The sequence below is a fragment of the Lonchura striata genome, chromosome 1, assembly GCF_050655825.1.
Source record: "Lonchura striata isolate lonStrDom1 chromosome 1, ASM5065582v1, whole genome shotgun sequence".
NCBI lineage: Eukaryota > Metazoa > Chordata > Aves > Passeriformes > Estrildidae > Lonchura > Lonchura striata.
In genome coordinates this window covers 115,176,453-115,189,085 of record NC_140703.1, presented here as the reverse complement: position 1 = coordinate 115,189,085, position 12,633 = coordinate 115,176,453, and the positions used below count along the sequence as shown (strand labels likewise).

The 12,633-nt window shown below is 41.3% G+C and overlaps 1 protein-coding gene across 1 annotated transcript in view; it reads right to left on the bottom strand.

Moving 5' to 3' along the window:
- Positions 1-12,633, bottom strand: part of DSCAM (DS cell adhesion molecule) — a 446,056-nt gene that overhangs the window by 44,976 nt on the left and 388,447 nt on the right. The window contains exons 22-26 of the mRNA XM_021527473.4: positions 9,750-9,867; positions 8,773-8,936; positions 5,849-5,947; positions 5,106-5,294; positions 3,740-4,030 (exon numbers count right to left, since the gene is read on the bottom strand). Of these exons, the coding sequence (XP_021383148.3) occupies positions 3,740-4,030; positions 5,106-5,294; positions 5,849-5,947; positions 8,773-8,936; positions 9,750-9,867 (861 nt within the window). The remainder of the gene's footprint in view (positions 1-3,739; positions 4,031-5,105; positions 5,295-5,848; positions 5,948-8,772; positions 8,937-9,749; positions 9,868-12,633) is intronic.

The following is a 12,633-nucleotide window of genomic DNA, read 5'->3' as shown; positions in this document are numbered from 1 at the left end:
TGAATGCCATAACCACAGTGAAAATGTAGAATCTCAAGTCCTGTTTCTTTCACAAGAGCTATTTCAGCTGCATATAAAGAGAAGCGCAGCTCCCTAAAGAGACAAAGATAAGAAGAAAAGCTACAACCATCCAAACCTATATTAGGTACTTTGGAAAATTTGTTTTCTTACAACTGTATTTGGAATATTTTTCTAATGTTCCATTGCAGTTCTTTTCCATAATTTTCTTTTTTGGTTTTTTTTGGAGTTTTTTTTGTAATTTTCTGTTTCTTGAACACACAGCAGGATATTTTCATCTTGCCCTGAGATGCACATTTTGCACTACTTTAAAGGCAAATAAAATTATTAGATGAAGAAATGGAAAGAACTTCAAGCTCCTGGAGGTAATGCTAATAACTGTCTCTACATCCTCCTAAACCCTCTTGGATTTTAAAGGGCCAAAGTTTTCTCTGAATTACAGTCACAGGGACCATTAGGTTCAAGATTGCCTAAATTATGCCTTGCTTTCCTTAATACTTTGATGCAAATCAAATGATGAGTGGCCTTTTTTCACTTAAATCTGAAATGTTTAGATATGTGATTATCACTATCCATACCTCTCTCTAGGCAAATGTACACCTCATAACATTAAAAACAGGCAGTTGGAGCTTAATTAAAAAGCCATGCTGAACGTTTTCACATCACGCCTTTGTTGCTTTTCAGCAATTGCATTAGAAATTACCAAAAATTAATCCTGCTATGCATGGAGAAAACACCATTTCGACATTTGCTGTCATTCTAGGTGCCTGCTGGGAGTGGAATGGTCAAAGCTTTTTTCAGGACTCAGTCCCAGACAAACGGGGAGGGTTTGTTTTGTTTTCCAGGTCGGTTCACCATCACCCTTTGTCATCCTGACTGGTCCCTCACAGAAATTGTCATCTGAATGTCCCTGACCCCTTTTTCCCTTTGGTTGCAGCATCTCCCACTGCACATCGTGAATTCAGGACTGTTTTCCTGTGTCCTCCATGGCAGGGAGTTCCTGGGTGGGTGAGAATCAATTAGCAGAGTTTTGAGCTGATCCAATTTAATGCCAGGGCTGCCGAGTAGCTGATCCCTGAGCTGGGAAGCTCCTTTGCAGTTCTCCACAACTGCAGCTGCACGGGGCTAAAAATATCTCCTTATGGATTGTGTGCTTCTGCAAAAACCAGGGGCAGGGAGGTCAGCAAACCTGTAAGCTGGAAATCGTTGCTGAAATGCCCAGGAACAGAGAGCAGAAAGCTGCACGTAGGTTTGTCATTAACCTTCTGACCTGATTCAGCACGGGGAGATTTGAGAGGAAGGATGCTGAGCCATGATATTCCTCAGCAGCTCTCCCACACGCAGCAAAGTGACCCAAAATCCACGTAACTCTGGGATTTCTGCAAACTTTACAAAGGCTTTATCTTAAAGCTGCTAAAGCTTCTAAGCTTGTTCTTAGCTTTTGGCATCCCAGAACTTTCATACGCTGTATTATCTAATCTTCAAAGTGCTACTCTTGTATCTGCTTTATCTGAGGGGCAGCTGTGGCCCCTGGAAGCTGGAAGAGGCTAATCTCACATCACAGGGTGAATCAAAGGTAGAGGCAGGGACAGCATTCAAAAGTGGAGCTGGCCAAGAGATTTCCACTGGCATGTTTTCTGCAAACAAAAAATTCCCTGTCTAAGGAAGCAAAAATTTCTGCATCAAATACTTGTAAGAATGATAATCATCATCATAATAATTTATAATTTCAGTTCTGATTCAAACATAGCAAATCTAGAAAATCTGAAAGTTGAAATTTGCTTTTCCATCCATGTTTTCCTCTCATAACCTCAGGGTCAGTATTTGAGCTTACTCTGCCTCTCTAAGGCACAATACAATCCTGGCAAAGCATGCTTCACAAACAAAACCAGCAATATCACAAATTGTAAATTTTCTAGCTGACCAGAAGCAGTGGCCCAGGAAATTTAATGCTGCAAATATTTTTTACTCTTTCATTTTATCCCTTTTAAAGATGCTATGCAGCAACATAAAAAATCCAAGTGTGTGCAGGTCACAATGTGTGACACAAGGGTAAGTATCATCACCCAATCAAAGAGCAGAGCCTGACAACATTTCAGATCATATCACTGTAAGAATAGTTTTGATTTGAGTGCTACAAGTGGAAATTTAAGGCTCTGGATCTGTATTTTGATATAAATTCATTTTAAGGTATGGCTTAAGACTGTTTGCCCTAGTCAAATAAAAGTGATGATAATGGAACAATTGAAAGTTGGATGCTGCCTGTGGAAAGATATTAGATAAAAAAAGAAAACCAGGATAAATTCAGTAAAATAAGAAGAAGTTAACTTATAATACTTGAAAGAGTTGTTATTATTGACAACAGCTACACTTCCCAGTAAAACAAGTCCTTCACATGCCTGGAATAACCTGGAACATTTGTGTAGTAACTGCTTAGATCCTGGCTTCCTGTGGTCCTCTGGAGTGCTGAAACCAGAACTTTGTCTGAAATAATACGTGGATTTGTGTGGCAGCTTACCAAAGGTGATATTTTTCCAAAGGGTGAGGGCATGTGTGATTAATTATCTGCAAGAGCTGCTGAGTACCCAGCACAAAGGCTGGTATAGCAGTAGAGGATGTGTCACATGCTGAGGTTTAAACCCTGCCCAAGACATATCCCACATTTCTGCCTGGAAATGACCTTGTGTGGAGGCGTGTTACCAACACAGAGTTACAAACAATTACCAATTCGGTGCTGCCACAACCATCAGCTCTTGTTTGAACTCTCTCACCAGTTCTGCAGCTAAATTTAACACTACAGATGTTGCCAAGCGGTTGCACAATGCAGCACAACATCCCTGGCAACACAGCAAAGTTTTACACTGGATGTCTCCAGAAAAGCTCTGGCAATTCCCACTGGAGCAATCCAGAGCTGCCATCTGGAGCCATCTGTGCTGCATTTTTGCCAGGAACGCAGCCGTTCCCCACTGTGGAGCCACAAGTGCTCTCACCCAGCCTGGCAGGACCTGAGCTGCACCGAGTGACAATCTGGCATGTTTGCTCCTGTCCTCGTGTCCTGGGGTTTGCAGGGTGGGCAGTAACCCCTGGCAGAAGGGCAGGATGCAACCACAGCCTCATGGTCCGTGTCCTGCTGCTGGCCATGACAGAGCCATCCGTCATGGCCATTAGTTTCACTGTCCCCAGCCTGTGAGCAGGGACGATTGCACTGCCATTGCTCTGCCCTTGGAGGATGTTATCCAGAGGCTTTCTCAGAGGACAGCCTGCTTGGCTGCTGCAGTGTGTCCCATCATGGGTTTTGGGCTGTGTCACAGGGAATAGCAATTAAGCCAGACACCCCCGTGAATGGCTGCAGGAACAAATTCCATGGAAGACTAAAATTTCATGGAAAAGATGCATGAAATACTAGGAAAGGCCCCTGTAACCACTGGAACTAATGACTTTTAATGTCCTATGATTACATGTCTCATGGCTGATTGACTTCGGAGTTTTTCCAAAGTGAGGACAAATAAACAATCCCTCTTTTCTGCCTGACAGCCTACTGTCAGGAAATCAGGAGCTATTTTACATCTTTGAGACTTTAACCTCTCTGACAGCATGGCTGGCAGATTCAAAATGGGGTTTTTGAAGGGAAAAAAAAGAAGATGAACAAAAAGAAAAAAAAAATCACATATGAAACCCAAGTAAAACGGCATCTGAGGTGTAAATTAAAGGAAATACTTACTGCCATCATAATTGAGCGTGGCAAATTTGGCTTGTTTCTCTGCACAGCCAGCACTGTTGCACACTCTCATTTGCAGCTCGTACCAGGTGGCCTCCTGGAGGTCGTAGAGGATGTAGGACTTGGACAGGGATGTCCTCTGGGCTGTTGTCCAGACCGTGGTCCCAAAGGGCCGGTACTCCAGGGTGAAGGAGGTGATGGGGCAGCCACCATCGTTCCAGCCGATCAGGTTCAGCCTCACCCGTGTGGTGTTGATGCTGGCAAAGAGCTCTTGCTCCTTGGAAAACTGTGGCTCTAGAGGCAGTGGGATATTCCAGACAAAATGCTTAAATATTGCGGATAAAACCTCTCAAAATATAAAATCTTGAGAATAATTTTTAGGGCAACCTTGATTCTAGCTTAAAGTCAGTATTTATATATTCAACTTCCCCCCATACCCTCCTTCTTAAATGTTTTTTCCCATTTTGTGCCAGACTCACAAACCCAGATTTTCAAATCAGAATGTGGAAAAAATATCCAATCATCCATTTAAAAAATTTGGTTTGTTTTGCCTTGCAAAACTTGACACAAACTTTTCCTTTATTTTTGACATTTATGCAGTTCAGAGAATGCTGCTTGCAGACTCCTGCAATGCTGGCTTGGAGTAGAAATCAGACACTGGCTCCATTTCCTTTATACATAAATATACTCCCTGTCTTCCTTCAACATCAAGACAAACAAACCCCTGAATTTTTATAAGAGAAGAGGCAATTTCCTCATGGCAATGAAATGCTTGGAATTGCTATAGTCTGTGACAGTGGAGACACCCTCTTACCACGTATCTGCCAACCCATCTTAGAAAAAAATTATTAGAGATAAAAGGACAGAACATCAGCCTGTGTGGGCTTCAAGTCCCACAGCTATGGATATTCTCAATTCAGTCAGAGAGAAATGGAGAGAGATTTTACTAAGCTAAGCATGAGAAAAAGTCCAAGAAGAATGTAAACCATTTATTATCTCTCTTTCTGTTCATATAGTTTATAGATAAGTTCTACCACTGTGTACTATTCATAGTACACCAAGAGTGTGAAAAGTTTTCACTTTAAAACCATATTTCACCTTAACAATCCTAGTTATAAAAAACCCCACTACTTGTTAATAAAGTTTTTCACTCTTTACCTTCTAACCTCAGAGTCTCATTACTCCCATCCCTACCTCAACAACGACACACAGCCACAGCCCTTTTTGCCACAGCCATGTAAATGTTTCCAAAGCCAGTAAGATTAAAATACCCAAGCCTGTTTTCTCATCAGACCAAGGTCTCCAGCAGAGTGCAGGAGCTTTAGGAGGGTGCAGGGGATGGAACTAGCACGGGATGGAACCAACGCACCTTTGCCGAGCGTCTTGGCCTCGATGATCTCGCTGATGCGCCCCGGCCCCACCCCGTTCTGAGCAGTCAGGGTGAACTTGTACCAGGTGCCACATTTCAGCGTTTCCAGCCTGTAGGACCTCTCACTGGGGCTGATGGGGAAACTGCCCCACTGCTCACTGTTATCCTCTGAGTACTGCAGGATATAACCTGGAGGGAAAGCGCGGGTGGCAATGCTATCACAAATCCTTCCAGTAAGCCAAGGAGGCATTTTTTTAAAGACCTGACAAATCCCCTGTGCAGGGAAACTTACACCTCTCCCCTGACTAAAAGATACCAAGCAATGCAATGCATTTTGCCTGCTCTGACAACAGCTTAAATACAATTTTTTTATGATGGCTTCAAAGGGGAAAAAAAAAGGATGGATATTTCTAAGGACCCTTCAATCAGCAACAACCAGATGATGAACCTGCACCTCCAAAATGAGTGGTTAGAGATTACACATTTGGAAAATCAGATAGAGCAACTGTCATAACAGCTGAGGAGAAGTGATTAAATGTGTGAATAAACCACCACAAAGACAAACTGCAATTTACTGAAAGCTGTTATCACCATGATAGTGCACATTAAGGGTTGACAGCAATACAGATTGGGTTGTTTTTCTTTTTTTCTTTTTTTTTTTTGGAGCCATTCATAACTTTATACTAATCCTATCAGCGTATGATAATTGAGTAAGAAGCAGCAATTAATCTGAATTACATTACCTCGGATAGAACTGCCACCATTGTCTCCAGGTATCCAGGAAAGAGTGATAGAGGAAGATGTAGTTTTCGATACAGTGAGTCTTGGCTGGTCTGGTGGAACTAGATGGGAAATAGTTAAAAATAGAAAATGCAATCAAATGGTTTGACACGATGTTAATCACTTCTAACAGTCATTTATCAAATAGCTGTTTTGAGTTGCAAAAAATGCAAATGATTTCTGTCAAAGTGTCTGTTTAGCTGACATATTTGGTTAAGACAAGAACAGAAAAGCTCTAATTTTTTTATTTTATTTTATGCACAATTTTGTCTTTCAATTCTTAACCTTTGTTTTTCTCTGATTTTTTTGCATCTGTCCTGTTAGACCTCAATGGCCCATGAGCTACCCAGCCATTAATTTTCATTGTTTTTGATATCTATTTTGAGGAGGATATAAAATTTTAGTGGCAGGAAACATGTGCTGTTGCAAATGATGTTCCACTCATTCCTGTGTTTGCAGGCTATTATGGCAAAAATGAAAAAAAGGTGCAAATCAAGGGCTTCTGCCAGTGCAAATGTGAGAGTTAATTAGGTATCATAGGTAGATTTGTGACTGGAGGCAGATCCAGTCCTCTTCTAGACCACTGAGGCTTTTGGTATAAAGAATTCCCCACCCTGTCAGCAAAGACTGTGAACACTTTTGTTCTGCTGCTCCCCATAAACATTATGGGAGATGGAAGATCAAGGTTCCAAGGACCAGTTGCTGACTGATTGAAGGAATAAAACAGAGGTTTCACCTCTCATCCACTTCCCAGCTTCCTTTAGAGGAAAATCATGGAATGGTTTGGGTTGGAAAAGACTTTAAAGATCATCTCACTCCAATCCACTGCCATGGGCAGGAACACCTTCGATGAGACCAGATTGCTCCAAGCTCTGTCCAGCCTGGCCTTGGAGGCTTCCAGGGATCCAGGGATATCCACAACTTCTCTGGACACCCTGTGCCAGGCTCTCACCACCCTTACTGGAGGAATTTCTTCCAGCATTAAAGGGCAGAGTCTTGCCACATCTCAAAAAGTTGCACTGGATAGGGCAAGCTGGGAACTAGGAACTGACATGGGGATCTGGGGCTGGAAGTGGACTGGGAATGTTCTACTGTCAGAAATGTAGATAAAATCAAGCTTTGCTGCCTCAAGAATAAGGAGTGAGGTATGGACAGCGTCCATGCTTGCAAAGGATCAAGAAGCAGCAATGAAGATGGGATGGAAGTTTGGGAAGGAGACACAGCAGGATGGCCACAGCTCCTCTGGCACAGGACAGAAGAGGGAGGTGGTGTCAGTGACCCGTGCTGGCAGGAGCTGCCCTTGTCCTGACACAGCCCATGACCAGGCAGGACAGAAGTCCAAAATGCTCTGCTGTGTCCAGCATTCTGCTGCCAGAGAACACTGCCTGCTTTGCCTATGCTTAAGGGGCAGCCCCTCCTGCAGAGTGAAACTCCAGGGAAAGCTCCTCACTGCAGTTCATGTTCGAGTCATCAGATTGCAGAATAATGGGTGCTGATGTAAGGCAGAGTCTGCTGGTTTCCAGCTATGGATTACTTCAAAGAGAAGTTGATTTTTTTTGCCCTCACAGGGCCAAACAGGGCTGAAGAAAACAAAAGAGACAGTTTATGCTCTGAAGGAAAATTCCCTCTGTGAGATGGATTTGTTCTGTTATCCTGAGTGGCTTGGTTGATTCCATGGAGAGAGACTGCACACACTACACTGGGAAAGATTTATTGCAAAAGCCTTCATCACATCTACACCCTATCTACAAAAAATGGTGGTCCCACATATTAAAAGCTACTCTTTGTCTGTCCCTTAGGGAAGTAATATTGATTTGCTTTTAGCTGCTGCAGTTCAATAACAGCAAATATATGCAATTACAGAAGTACTTAGTGAAATATAAATATAAGGTTTCCATTTGACGGAGTTTTCTCTCCCTACTTCCTGTTGTGGTCATGCTTCAAACATCACAGAAGAGCATCTTTAGTTTCTGTTGGATTGTAGGGAAGCTGCTAAATGCCAATATCTGCCATGATGTTTGTTCTAAGGCTTAGTGGAATGGTTTAGGCAGGGAGAGAGAGGGACTGCAGTGGAAACAACCTCTCTGTGCTCTCATGTGTTGGCACTTGAAGTTTAAATTCCACATCCAGGAGACGGATGGTCCACTCTGGTACAAAAACTTGCAGTCAATTGAAACATTTGTAGGATCTGCTTTAGTGCAAGTGAGCAAGGAAATCTGCACAGGGAATTCTTGGTATGTGAACACACAGGCTCTGCTTCACTTCATTCTTTGTTTATATTCTTATATTGTCCCTGCTTTTGTACATATCAACACCATCCCGGGTGCTCTTTGTGCTTTTCAACATGAATATAAAATGTAGGTGGAGGAATGCATTAGCTGAAGGGGTACTGATGTTTCATTTCCAATGCTTCCTCATATTCACCTCATCATAAAATTCTGTGCCTGCATAATGAAGTTTTTGTGCAAGGTCTCAGCATGGAGGCAAATTTCTGCTGATAGCTTTTCAGGAGCTGAATTAAAGGCCTTCACATCTTTCTGAATTTTGTAATATTGAAATGATACATGTGATATTTGTAAGGAGAAGGCAGAAGCTGATACTTTCTGTGTGAAGAACTAGAAGATAACTGAATGCAAACACACAGTTGTCAATCTTACAAAAACTCACATAGATACTTAACTGAGTGTGCAAATTGTTTCACCTAAAACACCATTTTCTACATCATAAAATGCCTGTGGCTGAGTCAAATGACTTATGTGTGAATTTGGAAGAATTAGATTTGCACTAATACACATAAATACGAATATTTTACATTTCAAACAGACACACCTCTGCATTACCAGTAAAAGCAGTGTTAACGATTCTGAGGTAGATCCAACAGCCTTACCTTGTACCTGCAAATTCAAAATGATTTCATCTGAGCCCCAGTTGTTGCTGGCCACACAGCTGTAGTAGCCAGAGTCCTCTGCTTTCACAGTCCTGATGACGAAGCTGCCGTTGCTGAAGATGCTCCTTCGCCCATCAATCATCACTAGACTGGGTGTCCCGTTACTGCCTCACAGGAAACAAAGTGCATACATTAAAGAAGTTACAATCAAAATTACTCACAAGTGGATTTTTTTTTTTTTTTGAAGCAGCTAAGAATGGAAAGAGAGGAAAAAGTGTGGAGTGAGGTGTGTCCTTTCAATGAGACAGCAGAGCGTTTTCTATTGGGAAACATCTATCATTTGATTAAAAATGAACTTTTCCTGGACCCAGTGTAGTAAAAACAGAAATTCATTCCTTCCTTAACTTGTTATTTCATAAAAATGCTGAAATGAGAGTATAGGCAGTGCCTGGCTATGAAGTTCATCCTTATGAAATCATAGATATTTACATCAGTGCACAAGATGGTTTGATAGCACTGTAGTTTCCCTGCTTACACAGTGCTTGGATGAAAATTATTGTCCGTGTGTGTTTTCAAGTGGCTCTGTCAGACTGTGAAACTAAAGCTGAGAACAGAATAATGGAAAATTAAGTATGTGCAAGACGTTTACTGCCCACCTCAGCACAAATCACTGTATCAAGCACTTTGCTCTCTCAAAATAAAATCTTCCTGTCTTCCTGAGGATAAAACAAAAACACTCCTAAGTATTATATTTTGAATGCTTACCTTTAGCCCTTCTTCATTTTTTTTTTCCCTTTGATGCCCTGTAATCACCACAGCCAATTAGCTGAAGGAATATCTAAACTCCTTATCTCCTGTGACCAAATCACCACCAATCCTTCTCCTTCCTGCCAGTGACCCAGGATCAGCCTCCCCACAGCCCTCGGGATTTTAAGGAAATGGAATTTCTCTGAGCTGTACGTTTAGTTGCTGGTTACCTATCCTTCATCCACTTGACTGTTGGAGCAGGGTCCCCCACGGCTTTGCAAGGGAGGACAATGTCCTTCATCCAGGGCGTTGTCACCGTCCCGCTGAACGTCAGGATCCTGGCAGGAGCTGGGGGGGAGACAGCAAGAGAGACTGACGTGAGGTGTCCATTCATACAGCCCTTGGGAGGGAAATAGAGACACCTACAATTAAAGGGGGGAAACCAAACCAATCTAAATATGATGGGTTTACGGTATTAATTCCTTTTAACTTGTATTATTAGCTATTTATTCAAGCAAAATATCAGTTTCTGTACCTGGAAGACAAGTAACTAAAAGAGAGATGAGGCATGGCATTGAAGAGTCTTCGTAAAGAAAGAGAGCAAACCTAGTTATTTATCATCTTTACTAACTTTTATATATTTTGGAGTAGAAGTCATGGATGAAAATTATGTCCAAGGGATGCTTTTCTCAACACTTCCACCAAGAATCGTCCACAGCTGACAGGTGTCTCATAAAAACTAAATTATTGATACATCTTTTCTACAACAATTTTGATATTAAGCAATATTAAGCAAAATAAACCTTCATGTATATTAGTACATTGTAGAGTCTACCTGAAATCCACAAATGTGAACAAACTGAAATTAATTTTTCAGCTCTCAGATCACCTAAATATATATATATATAATATTACTTGTGTACTTTCAGTTTATAGATTATGTTAGAACTTCATTTGTTATTCCTCAAAAATGACCCTTGGTAGAAATACATGTTCTGTTGGCCTCTAAATTATACATTTTAAAAGCACATACTGAATACAGATAGACAAAATACTGTATTTTTTGTCCTGATCTACTTCAATCGTGCTCACAGATCAGAACTTATACTTAATAATCCACTTTGCACCAATTAGGAAAACATGAAAATGAGACCTGGCATCAAATATAACTGGGACAGTTAATCTGGAAAAAGATTCATGCATAAAAGAACAGGCCTTGAAAAATTAAGCAAAATTACTTGAGTAGGCTGCAATGGGACTTGAGATATTCATGAAAAGAAAAGACTTCACAGATTATACAATCAGCTTGGACTGTGTCGCCTATGTTCTCTTCAAGCACTGTTGAAGACCAAGCTTTTTATTCCCCTCTGGTCAAAATTTTAACTAAAACAGAGCTCTGAAGTTTAACCCTTTCAGGACAGAGCTGTGGTTTGTGCTGCCCTGGGGAAGTCGGACACCAGATTGCTGCAAAGATACTGGGCAGTCAGAAGCCCTGATGGATCAGGCTGGTTTTTAAGATTTATTTTTCTTCTCATTATCCTGCTCTGATTTTGTTGGTAGTAAATTCAGTTAGTATCTCTAATTTGAGTCTGTTTTGCCCGTGATGGTATCTGTCTGTCCTTATCTCAACTCATGAACCTTTGTTATATTTTCCCTCCCCTCTATAGCTGCAGAGAGGAGTGATGGAGAAGTTCTGGCACCCACCCACACCACACCATGAGGCTAATTAACCAAAGTAACTCAAACAGAAAAATGCTCAGAGCACCCAGAGACACAGAGTGAAATGCTGACACTGCTGAAGTTGGTGTTAGAAGTCACATTTGTCTTCAGTGGTGCCAGGTTTTGCAGCAGGAGGTGCCTCGTGGCTCTCATGCCATCTTTGAAAAGCAGCAGGAGATGCTGTCAGCTCTACCTACAAAACATCTGTGAGCATCTGGACTGCTCAGGTTCCTGTCCCGTGCAAAATATCCTCTGCAACATGAAGTCTGAAAACTCATTTAAAATTGACTATTAATCATTTTCTCTGTGCCCTTCCCACATTTCCAGTGTTGAAACATCCAGCTACTCCCAACTGCTGCCAGTTCCTGCAGGACAAAACATGTGGAACACAGAAATCCTGCTGAAGACTTCAGCATGGCATGACACCACTGTCAGCAAACTTTCCATATTCTCCTTCTGCTTATAATAGTTATTTCAACGTGAATTCTTCCTTAAGAAGTCATAGGCTGAAGATCAGATGCTGAAAGTATAACATTAATGTTGTAGCTCCTGGTTTTCAATATCCTGTATCTCTCATTTTACTGAGATGTGTGGAAGTAACATAAATCTCACAGGAGCCTAAGCCACTGCTAAGATGATAGACCATGACTCAGAAAATCATCAGAAAAGCACAGTGCACTATTTCTGTGAAAGCATTCACAGCTTTCTATGGATTTTCTTATTCCTTCCATGTACCGAGTGCTTTTAAAAGAAATGGTAAAACAGCAGGAAATTTTTCAAGACCAATTTTCTTTATAGCTGAACTTCAAATGATGCCCTGAGACTACTCAAAGGTGCACAAAGAAAGCTAGAAACAAAATAAATGTCAACTGAAATCCACCTCAGAGCAAGAGGTTTGAAATTATAGCAGGCATTCATGAGGCAAAAAAGCCTGGAATCTCACAGACTTCTTTCTTTCGAGCCATGGGAATTTTTAGAATCACATGGGTAAGCTGCAGGGTTACTTCTTTGTTATCAAAGCTACCCACATGCCTACACACCTTCCTCTAGCCTTACATTTGATGACATGGAACTAGATTAGGGCTGTGTCTGTTCCTATTATTTTTACAAATTACCCAATTATTAATTGAAGATAAAGAGGTTCCTTCACAGAACAGTGCGCTCCCTTATGATAATGCATGTTTGTTTGTTTAAATTACAAATCCTCTAACCTACATTTACTGCCACAGAAATAGAAATGGGCAGAAATTCTTTGTAAGAGGATGTAACACACATGGATTTTTCTTCCTCTAGAGGACACAACTGTGTTTTAAAGGTGAACTTCAGAAAGAAACTGAACAAGAGCTATGACATTTCAGTGCAGTTCAGCTAAAAAAAAAAAAAAATAAAAGCTCC